Source organism: Apteryx mantelli, chromosome 6, assembly GCF_036417845.1.
Source record: "Apteryx mantelli isolate bAptMan1 chromosome 6, bAptMan1.hap1, whole genome shotgun sequence".
In the NCBI taxonomy this organism is placed as follows: Eukaryota; Metazoa; Chordata; class Aves; order Apterygiformes; family Apterygidae; genus Apteryx; species Apteryx mantelli.
In genome coordinates this window covers 38,852,773-38,867,965 of record NC_089983.1, presented here as the reverse complement: position 1 = coordinate 38,867,965, position 15,193 = coordinate 38,852,773, and the positions used below count along the sequence as shown (strand labels likewise).

General features: G+C 40.4%; 1 protein-coding gene across 3 annotated transcripts in view; it reads left to right on the top strand.

Moving 5' to 3' along the window:
• Nucleotides 1-15,193, top strand: part of MYLK (myosin light chain kinase) — a 231,318-nt gene that overhangs the window by 92,377 nt on the left and 123,748 nt on the right. For all 3 annotated transcript variants that reach the window (XM_013960570.2, XM_013960571.2, XM_013960573.2), the window contains exons 5-7: nucleotides 7,740-7,947; nucleotides 11,534-11,582; nucleotides 14,605-14,770. In XM_013960570.2, coding sequence (XP_013816024.2) covers nucleotides 7,740-7,947; nucleotides 11,534-11,582; nucleotides 14,605-14,770 — 423 coding nt within the window. The remainder of the gene's footprint in view (nucleotides 1-7,739; nucleotides 7,948-11,533; nucleotides 11,583-14,604; nucleotides 14,771-15,193) is intronic.

Sequence of the window (15,193 nt, the reverse complement as noted above, 5' to 3'; positions counted from 1 at the left end):
TCTACTTTTTTTTTTTCTATCTCCCCTGACCTTTTCTTTTTTAAAGACAAGGATCTGTTTGAAGACTTCTGTTGTCATTTTTCTGTCACTGCTCCACATCATTTGGGAGAAGAACCAGATAATTTGCACACACCAGTTGTGAAGACTTATGTTTTCAGAGTAGTGTTCCAGTAAAGGTTACGCCCAAAAAAACTAATTTATGAGGATTGTGTGCACATGGAAGACGAAACCTAAACACCGGGTGTAATGTATCAGAGTTCAGCACTTAAAAACATGACCAAGGGTTACAGAAAGACCAGTATTGTTTCTTATAGGTACTATAGGTAATGCTTTGAAGTGAGCTATGTTTAGTCCTACTAATGTATTCCATTTCTGTTTTAAATGAGGCTATCATAGATTCTAGACTACTCCACAGAAGAGGTATCATTATTTACTTTGTTTGCAAGGTTGTAGCTAAGTCCCCAAATATTTAACATGTTCATGTTTAACTTTGCCAGGCAGGTTCTTTGTTATAGAAGTAAATTTTTAAAACGGATAAACTATTCCTGAGCTATGGTTTGTGTGTGTTTAAAGTCTCAGAAGGAGCTTAACAATATATCATGTTCACTTTCCCTTATCAAGAACATCTGCTGTTCATTTGTCAAAATGGACTGCAGTTCAGACCTGACAGAAGCATTGTTACAAGACTTGTGAAATAGGTGCACTGGCAAGAACCGTATTTCCCACCTGCACTAATCAAAACAATAGGAAAAAAAATATGCCACCTATTAGATGGGGTCCTATTCATGGTGTTCACATTGTAATCTCTACAGTTTTGTCGTACTCTTCTCCTTAAGATTGACAGAAAGAGTTCACATGCATATGAACATATGAAAATAAGAAGTGGCTTTTTTCTTATTAGAGAGCAAGCTGGGTAGAGCGTGTGCTAGAGTGTATCCAGTTCTTAGCATCCTCTACTAAGTCTGCTCTCAGGTACTTGATTTCCCTCACAGGTCTTTTGATGAAGATCAGGATACAGAAACTCTTGGCTCTTGATGGAAGGCACGTAGAGGACACTGGCTAGAGTTTGATGACTATGGGAGCCACCTCTTTTTTTGTATGACCTACCAGGAATATCATAAGACATGTCCACAGAACAGCTTTTACTGCCTGGATGGAATTTCTTAGGGCTGCAGAAAGGCACTGAATTGCCTTCAGCTGCTTGACCTTCAAATAAACTCATCTATCAGATAACTTGGAATAAAATGAGCAGTTTTCTTTTTGCTAGCCCAGACATTGAAAGGAGAGGTACACTCTCTGTACAGTCTCTACTGTATTTCAAGTGTAAATTGCTATATGACACCTTTTCCTACATCTTCACTCTTTGAATAGAATTACATTTACAGAATTTGTCATGCTACTTAATTGCATTCCTTCTTCTGCTTTCTTGATACAGTTTCCTGGATCTATTGATCTCTGTATCTATTGCCTAAGTTTTGCAAAAGGCGCTAGTAATTTGCCTTCTGCTAGATAATGAGTAGCTGCCAGGTCAAGTCTTTTCTTTTTTATGGCCACTTTTGCTTGCAGGCAGCAGAATAAAGGTCAAACTCTGTCAACCATTGCAGATGTTCTACTCTTCCCTTCATTCTTGACTCAGTTCTATCTTGTTTGCCTCTTAAGTCTCCTCTCAGTGTGACCTCTGATGAACTGCCCAAACCATACTCTTTGGAGAAACTCAATGGCAACATCTGGTAAGTGTAAGTGAGGCTATTTTCTTTTTATCCCTTTGTAAGTTCTGATCTCTGTAAGCCTTTTCAAGGCTACAGTTCCCAGAAGTGTTTGGTTCCTGGTTGAATGTGGCAATGGGACAGAGGGTGGACTGCAGACCATTCTCAAAAAGCTAGCTCACTCCTGTGATATTCCTTAATGTTAAGATGGGTAACTAGCCAAACAAGCAAGACTCCTGCTATTCTCCTAGAGAAGGAGTTTGCTGCTGTCAAACATTATCTACCAACCCACTGACCAGTTTCTCTTACAGTCTTTGCTGAGCAGGGTTTTCTGTGGAAGACTCATTTTCCCTGTGGGAGGAATGAATAATCATTAGAAAGATAAAAAAGGATACAGTGACTTATCAAGTATTCATGGTAAGAATGAAGGGTCAAAATGATGCTAATGTCAAATATAGCAAAAAGGAATTTAGCCTGACATGACTACACTTTAACCATTTGTTGTGGTTTCTCTTGGAATTTAATGTCCTTGATCTTATAGCCATAGTCTCTTCCAGCCTTGTTTTCCATGAGAGTCCAACTAATCCATTTTTCCTTAAGGCAGATTCAACTTTATGCCTCTCATTCCTGATAGATGATTGTCTAATCTGTTCTTAACAACCCGCAATGATGGCAAACTTCCAGTGGTAAAAAAGTCTCTTACTTATCCTGTCCACCATGGATGTGGGAAACAGTTTATTCTCTCCTGCTTTACCGGTACTGTTATGCATTAGAAGACAATTCTCATCACTGCTCTTCTCTTTGCTGGACTTGTTCCCCAGTTCCATGTGATCTGTATTTTCATGTTATTATGATGCTTCCAGCTACTACGTATAGTCTAGTTGTAAATGCACTAGCTGCAATACTAACCATCAGTCTTTTTAATAAATTATTTCTCTGTGCTGCAATGAATCAAATGCAGGTTTTAAAAATCAGTTGTAACCTCAAGGGCTGCATATCCCTAAAAGTCTCAAGACATGTGGAAAAGTCAAATTTTGCATAATCTTTTATCACCACACATGTGAATTAAAACAGCAAAAACTTCCATACATTTTCTCTTAGAAGCATATTCCATATTTTACGTCTCAATTATAAATGGATGGTTATGATAAGGAGTTCTTATCACTGAGAACCAGGTGTTAAAAGCAGTGTCACTGAACTGCAGGAAGGGAAAACTGCTGTTTTTAGGATATTATATACCAGCCACTACTCTGTTACACTTTAACAGCCTACAGAGGGGACAACCTTTCTCAAAAAAAAGCAAGGTAGGCCAGCTGTATTGAAAACTACATTTTAAATAGTACATGAAGTATAAAAAGTTGAATAGAGAATAATATTTCTGTCTTTAGAAGATAAATCCAAAAGAAATTGTTCTTTACATGGATTGAACCATCCAAATACAACTGATTCTTTCATTCATTGAATGAATAGTTTGCATACAGTGGTCTTGATTCTGAATTTTGTGGAAGAAAAGGAAAAGGTGGTCCACAAAGATAGCAGCACAACTGAACTCTCTATGCTGACAGAATCTGGATACTTTAAAATTCTTATTTTGTTGGAGACAGTAACCCTTGACAGGAATTTGAGTGGATGACAGAATTCATATTGTAGCATATGAAATCATCTTTAAGAGGGGTGTTATTTTGAATAGCAACTTCATGATGGTTGTCTCATTGCCAGCCTTTCTTGGTAGAACTTTTGCTCTGCTGGTCTGCATACGATGTACTTTTGGGGGGATTTTGCAATCCAAGGCAGGCTTTTGATAGGCTATTTTGTTTCTGATCTCATTGTGCTGTGTGTTGCTATGACCTTGAGTAGCGGTTTGTGACATATATCGTAACATCAAGCGCTGAACACCACAGCCAGTATAATGAGCACAATATTAGAATATGTCATGTAATGCTTGCCGTCATTTCCAATAGTCTTGAGGTACTATAGTTAGAGTGACTAACACTCAGCACTAGTACGCTCCCCGGCAATGTTTGTCACTGCTACCTACACTTCAGATTGTTGCTACTTCTGGCTGACTCTTTTGGATGCCCTGGGTTTATGTTCATTGTTAACCTCACTGGAGCCGGTGATAGTTATCACAAAGCAGTATATGACTCTGAAGTTAAAAGCGTAAACCAAAAGAGTGCATCAGATTACCCTAAATTGCCGCAGCAACTGTAACGCATCTGAGCAGGCAAACTGCTGTGTTTTTTTTAAATTGGTACATAAGCAGCCTTTGTGTGGAGCATAGTTACTGGCCAAGTTTTAGAAAATCCCTCTTGCACTTTGGAATGGTCAAGGAAAAGGGTCATTGAATATATTTGGCTGTGTTGGTCACTGAATGCATGTAGGTTTGTGACAATGGAGTCTAGATGGTAGAAATGTGTTTTTGAATGCTACTGTCCTTTGGAGGGATAGCTTCATAGATTTGTTGTATTTTTTTCTCTTTCCTTCTTTTCTTGGGGACCTGGCACCATCCCTTTTCAATGGGATTCCCCCAGGCCTAGATGCAGACCTGAATCTGGACTATAGAAGTTTCAAGAGCAACAGCTCTTCCCTCTTCCTGTATGGCTGGATAGAGCAAAAGGCCTGTTTTATCTTAGCAGACTTCTTCAGGAAGACCCTAAGCGATTGATGGGTCCAGCCAAAAACTCAAAACCCATGTTTGTGATAATACAGGGGTTATTTGCTGCTTGCTGTCAATTTTCTACTTGTTAGCATTGTACAGCCAGTAAAGAAAAGCCGTAATCTCGCTGGGACTGGCAATACCCCTATAGGCCAGGCTGTAAATAAAGGTTATAGCCCTCTGCTGCTGGGCATTAAATAAGCAGATAAATTTCTCTTTCCTGTGGATTATTCAAGGCAGATGTTTTTACTGAGTTCTGGAAAGGTTAGGGAGGCATATAAAACCTGCTGCAGTTCTGGAATTGATCCATTAGGATCAAAACCCAGTAACCAGTGATTCGTTTAAGAGTCCCTGACACTTTTTTGGCAAGACTATGTATTTCAGAGAGGGCTGAAACACATTTCAAGCCCAAACCTGAAGCAAATCCTTTCAGAAAAGCGGTTCTGTAAACTTCTGCTTTCCCGTCATTTCATTTTCAACAAAAAAATGAAAAAAAAAAAATACAACGTTTGGGAAGGGAATGACTCAACCTTTTGAAAGGAAATGGCATGCTGATTGCCTGCATTTGTAATTTTCTATGTGGCATTTCCTAAGTGTAGAGGTGTGGATGACCAAAATAATACAGATATAGCAAGCATGAAATAAACAGACATGGAAAAAATGGAAAAATACTTAAAGTAGGCTCAGCCATGTGATACTGGATGGGCATGTGTAATTGTCTACCAGAACTTGATGGGTCAGGTAAAAATGGCCTCTTGTGGTCCAAGAGGGACTTAGGAATATGGTAAAACAAAAGCAAAAATGGAAGGAAAATGTTTTGCATTGCTTCAACCCCCTTAGTTCACCAGGAAAAGTGATTGAACATTTGTGCTTGGGCCGTTTGAAGCTGGATAGAACAATACATAATAGAAAATACCGGACGGAATGATTGTGAACTGGAAAAAATAGTAAATATAGTAGGCGAAGTGTAATTGATGACTTGTATTCATAGGCCAGAATTTCAGCAGCTGTAAACTGACATGGCGAGACTAGCGTTAGTCTAGACGTTGTGATGTAATGCACGGAGAAGGTGGTTCTTCACGCCAGCCCAAGTGCTGCTCTGTGGATTTACTGTTTCCTCCTTGAAATAGCAGTTTCAAAGACATTTTGCCTAAAATGTTAAAAGTTAATATCCATTAAAGCAGGAATGAGAAGTAGAAACTCCAGTCTAATGTACTCTTTGGCTTGGGTAAGTTTTGTTGGTTTCTTAATCTAGAAAGAGAAGATACGTAGGGCATTGCCAAGTTAATAGGCAGAAAGGGCTCTCTGGTACAAGTCACGTTCTGTACCAGTGAGCACATTATCAACTCACAAATGCTACACTACTGTAAAAATGTCGTTTTGATGCTTTGTAGCCTCCTCCTTGTGAAAATGAGATGTGCTGGGAAAGATATCCTTCCTGGGAGCCTGCCCTCTGAGTGGGCACTAAACCAATGTGATGGAATAGTGCTAAGGGGCATGGTTGGGTGGGAGCTGCTGTTTTTCAGATAGCACAGGAAAGAAAAAGCATGGCCACACAGAGCTTTAAAAAGATGTTATGGTAATTTTAAGCAGTAATCAAGACTCCCTGTTGCACAGGATACCACAATGCATTCATCACAGAACATGGTTGTTACATAGGTAAAGGTAGACTTAGAAAGAACTTGAGAAGTTTGTACCAGAAGCAGGAAGTTTCTCTGGCTTATTCAGTGTATTCATACGCTTGGCAAACATTAATGTCCTTTAACAACATCTTGTATAATAAGTAAGTAATGCCAGAAAGAAGAGGTCACCACCTCACTAGCAAAATTAATTTGTTTGAACTGATACCCAAGGAGTTAAAGGAAAGAGAAACATTTCTGACAGCTGTAAGTTAAGTTCTGACAGATGAGAAACCCAGCTGGAGTGAGGTGGGGCAGGATTAAAAATGAAAGATCTTGAAAGAAGAGAACCTAAGAATGGGTAAGGCTGGTTGGCTAAAGTTTGCAATTTGGAAAGTAAGTGCTGTGCAGCAGAAGGCGGCAGAGCTGAAACGCTGAACTGAAACTGAGAGGAGGATGCTGGGAGATATCTGGACAAGCCACAACCAAGCCTTCTTCAAATCAAGACAGGTCATCAATATTTTGCCCACCTGGAGGCTGAGGGGCTTCCTGTTCAGTTGGCAAGTTTTGATAGCATAAGCCAGAATGCAGCATTGCTGCTTTCTCAGTGAGCAAACACAGCTACAAAGATTACTCATCCCACTTCATCTTGATCCACTCAGTTACTTTATGACATTTAGGCAAGGGATCAAAGAGCTGGAAGGTGGAGAGCTAACATATCAGAGTGGGGGAATAGGAAAGAAGGGGGAAATACCGTAATCAAGAGTTGTTATGACGACTGAGGAAGTGTTCTAACAGTTAACACGTACTAAAGCAACCTTCAAAGACGATGGCATCTCTCATAAAGCAGAGGAAGAACCTTTGCCTGATGAGTTAATTCTGTGGGGAAAACTGGTATATGTCTGTTTTTCCCATCTTTTTATGAAAAAAAACCCCACAGATCCTCAGCTGTGTTTCAGCCACTTCATCGAAATCAATGACTCTGCTCTCAGTTTTGCCAACTGAAGATCTGTCTGCAAATCTGAAGGTATCGTTAATGCAGGCGGGGTATACTAATATGGTTGCTATTTAATGAGCATAGGGCTGGTTTGTTTTGTTGAAATCTGTTCTTTGGCCTAGCAACAGATCACAGAGCTACTTATATGTAGCAGTGTGTTTGTGTGAATATGCCTAGGTCTTTATATCCTGCCATGATAACATCAGACTGCCCCTTAATGACACTTTCTCAGATGGCAGCTTCTTATCTTCTGCTTTTAAGGACGAAGACAATAGTTGTCAAATGAAAGTGCCTGCATCTCTTGCCTGTATATTGGCAGGAGCTACTACTCAGCCCACTTGAAAACTAGATAGATCCATACAGATTTACAACAGAAGCCTAATCCTTGGCAACCATGGTATTAATGTTTGGTCTACATACCTTGCATGCTCAGAGGTACGGCAGAAGTTCTGCCTTTGAGTGGGAAGCCGGGTGTCAGGATTCTTTGTTAGTGCCTTTGCTGTGTCTGCAGGCAAACAGTTCTAGAGGAAAACTTTCACTGCGTAGGTCTCTATCTGCTGACTAGTCTTATGACTTTAACAGTTTGTCTTATCCAAGAGTTTCTTCATTTCATTAGGTTCTGCCATTTGGCTTGCAAAGAGTATGTGCTTAACAGCTCTTGTGTCAAGAGCTTTCCACTGCATTGCTAAATGTCCAGCATTTCTTCCTAATACGATCATGTTGTTTACCTTCTTTCTCCCTTCTCTCTCCCATCTTTCCAGGTCAGAGGCTACCCAGAGCCTCAGATCACGTGGTACAGAAATGGGCATCCTGTCCTAGAGGGAGAACGTTATGTTGTGGATCGCAGCATTCGGGGGATATTCAGCTTGGTAATCAATGGCGTGCAGGAAGGCGATGGTGGTAAATACACCTGCGAGGCTGCAAATGATGGTGGGGTTCGTCAGGTGACTGTGGAATTGACAGTGGAAGGTAAGAGAGCGTTTATACTGCTGTTGTGATGATTACAGAGTTTCACTGTATGGATAAGGTGTATTGAACTGTCTGGTTAAGATCATAACTGTACATACATGCTTTCTCACTGGAGCAGGAGTAAGACTAATTGCATTGCTGTTGTCTTTGGAAGAGTGATCTGACAGGACTGGAAGGAAATCCCATTGTCCTAGCCCTAACTCCAACATGAGCGCAGGGAGCAGGGCCCACAGTCCTGTATTTACAGAATGTTTTGCTAATGTCTAATGTCTTTGTATCTGCATGCTATACTTAACAACTTTCTCCATCCCCCATCCCCTCTAGTGATCTGTGAGCTACGAATGGGATGTTACCTTTGTTCATTCACAGGAATTTTCTTGCTAAAAACTGATACAATATTTTGAAAAATTAGGTGGAGGCTTCAGTTAGAACAAAGAAACCTTTGACTTCTGTTCATGTACAATGGCACACTGTATTGCTGAACAGGATAGAATGTATTCCAGTGAAGGAATATGTGGTTACTATGAATAACATCCATATTTTATATTTTCGGAACCCTTCATAGAGATCTAGCTTTACAAATTAAGATTGACTTCATATTGGACACTATGTTGCATACCAAGGACCTGACTGAAGCAAGTGAAAACTCTTACACTTGTTATCATACAGATACTGGATTCATACTTATAAAATTATAAACAGGTTACAAACTGTCTGAGAAAATATTTGAAAATAAGATGCATCTTTCTAGTCTCAAAAAGAAGGCAGAAATATTCTAATAGCTGTAAAGGACCTCTTTTTCTGGAAGTTGGGCCACCATTTTGAAAGCCTAAAAGATCTTTCAGAAGCTTCATAAAAGAAACAGCCGTCTTCTGCCTGTCTCTTCCTTTTTTCTCTAGAAGAAGAGGGATTCTGACTGTACATGTTCTGCTTGTGAGGGGCAAGGCTTGAACCTACAGATTTTACACTGTGAACAGCTTTGTCCTCTCCAAGCTCCATCCTTTCTGATGATTCTCCCTTTCTCATCCAGTGCTGTGGTGGTGTAAACAGCCTTCCCGTTACCACACCTGAACTACTTGTTATGTTAACCTCGGGGTGCTGTTCCATTCTTGGCTTTACTTATGGACACTTCTTCCTGGGGCCTTAAGAGGAGAGGACACTGGTTTGGATTCCTTTTTGAGGTTGTCTGTGGGGTGTCTTCTTTGCCCCTTTCCTCTGACTTGCTCTATGGCCACACTCAGCAGCATAGCCAGCCTGAGCTAGCTGTAGTGGAAGGGCTCAATGGACTAATAAAATTCCATTTTATCACTAAATACATATCTTTTTAAAAGTGGCAGCCATCCATGCATCCATCAAACATCAGTTTTGCAATGGGTATGATTATGTGTGACTCCCAACCAAAACCAGTGAAGTTCTATCTGCTGAAGTAATTATTGAAACTAGCCACGTATGACTGTAAAATTTCAGCTCATACAACACGTGGTCAGTTTTAGCTAGAGCTGCTCTTTTGGTGGGAGTCATTGTGTTAGTAGAACTGCTTCTGACCTCCCTTCATATTAGCTCTCTGCTAGTCTAACGAGAGGACCTGCATCACCAGTGCTGTACAGCCACATGCCTTAGGAAGCGCACAGTATAAACAAGATGGGGAGACGAGGGAACAGGCACAGAGCACTGAAGTGCTCTTCCCCAGCCATCATAGTGGTGACAGGGCTGTAGCTGGGTTCAAAAAGGCATCAGCCTGCTCTGCCTGCCATCCTGAGCTGAGGGACAAGATGTGGGCTGACAGCTGTCATGCTTCTAGGATGGAGCTAGCTCATGTAAGACCAGGTAAGAGCTGGTATTTGTCTGTACCTGGGTCTCCATGTCTCCTGAGACCTCTCTGCTATGTTGCTCTGCCTTGCTCAGATGGATTTCACATTTTAAGACATTTTGCAGGGAACTACATGTCTACAGCTAGGTAAAGTGTGTGTTCGGTTTCAGAGGTGTATGATGATGCACCAGTTACAAGAGTCCTGGCCTTAAAGTCATTGCTGAAAACTTTGAGATTTTCATGGAAGCAACCACTCAGGACAGAAACAGAGGCCTGGAAAGTAAGAATTTTCTTTCAGGTAGTAGAAACTGTGGCAATCTTGGTTGCTTCACAGCGTATCAGACAGGCACACGGAGGCAATGGATTTCTGGAGTTCTCCATGGATGCTTCCATTTGCAAAGCAGAACGCCTGGTTGCAATTGCGTACCTAATGTCACACAGGAAACAGCTAAGATCAAACCCAGGAATTTTTAAGAGAACATCTGCATATTAGATAGTTGCAAACTGCCAAATTTAAAATGTAAGGAGTGACACAAAACCAGAGAAGGATAGAAATCCATAGCACTGCCTCTCTTTCCCATTTGGTCATGTCAGAGATCTGCTGAATATCAAAGCTGCTCAGGTCACGACTTTGTGTTAAATCCCAGAAGCAAAGCAAAAATCCTCAGCAGTCCTGAAGAAATTAGCATTTGGGTCTATTCAGAGTCAAAATCTCTTACAGAAATCCTTGGAGTACACACTGAAATATGCATAGGTCTGGCATGATTATTAATGCCTTCTGTTCTAAAAATTATTCAAAATATTTTTTCCTATTTTAAAGTTGTCCAAATGACAGCTTGCACAGAGGCAGAGTGTTTTTAAACCTTTTCTTATATCGGTTGTTCTGACCTGTTTTTTGCTGCACTTCAGCAGCAATTTCATGGCCATACTCAATGACTGAATTTCTCAGAGTTTAAGAACTACAGTGGTCTTTATTGTAATAATCCTATATGGATCCTGATAGCAAAGTGCAGAATTATTCTTATTCAGCCAAGGTATTTGTTTGGGTTGACTACTACCTTAAAAAATGAATGAATCTTTCCATACTGTATGACTGGCCTGTCTGAGTGCTAATACAGATCCCTATAAAGCTCTAGAAGGAAATTTTTTCACAGCTGCCAGAGTTGTTTGCTTCATGCTGTCACTCAGGATCCATCCCATATCACTACCCCGCTTTTCTGTGCCAAAGCTAGCAGGAATTCTCTGTGCAGCAGATGGCGCTGAGCTTACGTGGCTTTGTGCATAGCGTGGTATTGTGCACACTGGCAAGTACGATGCGCTACTGCGCTTCAAAAATGAGCATTTCACAGAAGCGGTAGTCTGAGCAAACACAGGAATAAAAAACAAACAAGCAAAGAAAAACCTCGTTAAGAGTCCAAAAATCTTTTCTTGTTATGTAATTTGAATTAGTGCTGCACTATATAGATTTTTTTTAATTTTTAATTTTATTTTTTTCATTTTTATTCACTTTTTTAAAAATCTTTTTGCACGAGTAATCTGCAGCATTGGTATTGCTGAGGCCAAGGGCTAGCTGGCAACTCTGCTAAAACCTACTCTTGAAGTTGGAGAGCCTGACTTTAGACTGCAGACGACATAACCTTATTCTGCAGGTGTTGCTTTTCTCCTTTATATTTGAAAGCTGGAGAAATGCTTATTCTATGTAGTCCTTAGTATCTGTAGTTCCCAATAGTCTTGACAAAACTTCTGACTTCCTATCTTTTTGTCCTATGCTTACAGGAAACTCCTTGAAGAAATACAGCTTGCCATCCAGTGCCAAAACCCCTGGGTAAGCAGTTTAGCAGCTCTGATATTGTTTAACAGAGTCCCAAATAAGTTTTGGTAGGAAAACAGGTAAAATGACTCTTTTTAAAGAACAGACACTTCTCTTCTTTTCAAGAGCCTCTTGCATTCTGTCTTTATTTCTGATTCACTTTGAGGGCCAGTCTAGAAGGGCTTGGTTCCTGCTCAGTTCTCAGTAATCCCTCATTGGAAACATGTCCCCAAGGCTCCTCTCCGGTGGAAGAGGCAGGGGTAATGGAGGAAGCCAAAACCTGGCAGTTACTGAAGATGAGTGCCAGTTCTGTACAGCATCACACTGGAATAAAGAACATTTTTAACTGGCTGGCATGATTTCTCCCGTTTGTGAGATGGGGATAGCAAGAATGGCTGGATTCTCAAAGGCAGCACTAGCCTAACTTCATCAGTTCAATGTCCGTAGCCCCCGTAGGGTTCAGTGCCAGCTACAGCAACGTCTGAAAAAATCACTTTGACATTTGTGAACTCGAATGCCCTAAGTCCAAATCTCCCTTTATCCCAAGCTGAACAGCTATCATGAGAGCTGTTCTGTGGGTAAAATTGTTGAGGCTGTCAGGAAGACACAAGTAGCTTGATTCAACTGCTGCTCACTCATACTGATAGGACTTCATCAGGCTGTAAACAGAACTTTCTGCTGGTATCTGTGCTCCAATATTGCAGCCTCCTGTCTCCGCTCTCTAATCCTCAGAATGCTTTCCCTGCATCTTCCATGATCTGACAGTCTCTCTGTAGAGCCAGAGCAAATACTGAAGAGTGATTAGTAAGAAATTAAATCAGCTGGAATAAGCATTCTCTCATATTTAATTTGAGCCTTTCTGAGTAACACAGTGGGCAAACTGTAGCCTGGAAGAAAGACTTGTTCTATTCTAGAGTAATTGTTAGCAAGAATGGGTTGAGGTGGTGATCTGCACTGACGCTGGCATGCAGGAGAGCCTTCTTACTGCTGTGTGCTTTCCGCACTTCAGTAGGCATTTACAATTAAATGAATGTTACTGCTTTAAAAGCCTAGACCCATCTCTCCCAACAGTTGAGTTTATTTCTTTATAATTAACTTGAATTTAAGCAGAATTATGTTCGATTTACACCACTAGGACTGAGTGGTCCTGAAGACTTGAACAAAAATCAATGTTTCTGATTACGTTAGTGGTCTGAATACAGATAATTAAAATTGAAGTTTTTAATTTCTTCATTGCTATGAATATTGTTTGTGTATGTTTTGATTTTTAGAATTGACTCAGATTACAACTGTGAAAATAGACTAGTAAGTGAAACTGAGTAATCAGGAAAGCTTTCTTGGGGTGCTGTCTATATTGCAAATGTACTACAGAAATACACATGCTAAATAATGAAAGCAAGAAAGGACGGTCAAGGTTGCTGTTAGCTTTTCTTTTTCCTTCAGGCTTTCCAAAGAGCTACTGTAATTTATTGCATTGCATGGAGTTGGAAGGACTGTCCTTATTTTTTGTCCTCATGTGTTTTGCTCCTGTTTGGCCTATTAATAATATTAAGGCCTGGAGAGTTTATGCCTTCCATAAACATGAAGGAAGGAAGAAAAAAAAAAGTAAATTTCCATTTGTATATGTCTAGTAAACAGTTGTAAACCTGCAGGGTATAATAGCTGATTTTCGTTTAATGTGTTAGTATACGTGTATAAATATATGAATATAGGGACATCACCTAAATGTTGTCACTAATGAAAAGAACTCTTTCTTTAATAAACATTCATACTCTTGTTTAGAGGTAACATGACGAAGCAGACAGTAAAAGCCACCAGCTATTTAATTCTACGATGGAGATTTTCCATTTTAGCATGTTGCAGTCACCCTTCTTTCCCAAGATTTTCTACTGTTCCTCTTGTCCATGTAAATCCTTTCATCATGATCTTGTCTTACTCAGAAACCTCAAGTTGCCTATATGGCAACCATCATGTCTTGGCAGCACCTTGGACTGAGGCGGTGTGGTCTCTGTTAGTATCTGATACCTCATAGAAATGGAGAGGTATTGACACATCTCATTTGCATGGGGTAAGAGGCCGTCTGGAAAAGAGGGCCCTGAAAATGGTTTGGTTTGCTTGAAATTGAAGGCTTAAAGCAAAAAAAAAAAAAAAATCACCATCTGCCATCTGCTAGTGTGTGTGTTGATTGTACCAGGTCTTCAGAGCAAAGAGTGCGAGTGTTCCCTTTGACATCAACAGACAGCAGTTACACTTTTTTTTTTTTCTTGCTACAATACTGTTTGATGTTTTATGGCTATGTGACTGAGGTTTTGGACTGTAGTTGCTGTAGTTTTGTTCCACATGTTCCACGTCTGTGCCATCCATGTAAGTAGAGCTGGGCCTTCACACTTAACAGATACTCTTTGCCATTCACTTGGAGTGGTGTACTTTGCATTTGTGCTCTTTTCATGTTTGCTTTGCAAATGTTGTAGTGAATGTGATTCCAAACAGAAGCATTCCCTAAACTAATAATCTTTACCAGGCCGCATCAGAGATGTCGCAAAAACAAATTGCTGATTCACAGTCACAAATTACTGTGTCAGCACACTCGGTGTCAAAACCAACAACGTGACAAAGAACTCTGAACAGTGAACAAGTAAGCACAAATAATCTAATTGTAGGCGAGTCGAAAAGAGGAAAGGGGAAAAACTAAACATATGGCATGCTTGTTGTGATTTAGTTTGCCCAGCTCTAGTTACAAGCACCTTGAACTGTCCCTGAGATTGTATGTGAGTTGTGTGTATGCTGGATGAAGGCGCATAGCGTCGCATATTCAGTTGCATGAGGAGGCAAGAGCAGTTGTCGCCAACATGGCATTTCTCCCATTGGCCCCAAAAAATACTGTGTTAGGCTGAAAATTTGGTAACTAGTGTCTTGGTTACTACATATGATATATCCTAGTTGGCAGACGACTGTTCTGAAATGCTTCCTGAAGTGTGCTCTAACCACACCACCTCCCAGTTCTGCTGTGAAACTAGGATGTTGACTGCCTTTCCAGGGGAAGATTTACCGTTCCATCCGTGGAGCACAGGCCAAGCATCTGGGGAGAGAGTCCACCAAAGTTTGCTACAAAACCCAATAGAGTTGTCGTGCGTGAAGGGCAGACAGGCAAATTCTCGTGTAAAATAACAGGACGACCTCAGCCTCAAGTAACCTGGTTTAAGGTATGATTTGCCAAGAAATAAATGTTTTCTTTCTGCCATGAAGTTTCATGTCTTGAAAGGATGAAATGTGTTTGCTGCTGTGGTATGGTAAATTGTCATGGCAAGAATTTACATACAAGTAAGAGGGCCATATTTTCACACTGAATAAACACGCAAAAGATAATGTTTCTCCGCAATATAAACTTCTCTTTTATCTGTCTCATAGCTGAAAATATTTGTACAGAGATATCATCTGAAAGCACCAGACAAGATCCAGGTACCATTATAAAAACAGTGGATATGAGACATATCTGCCCAAAAACCTTACTAACTAGATAAGGCAAATAGACAAAGAGTGGGAAATGTGAATATTATCATCAACTCTGTTTTATAGAGAGGGTCTGCAGGGATTTAATGCCTGGTCTGTGGTTACAGAGGAGTGTC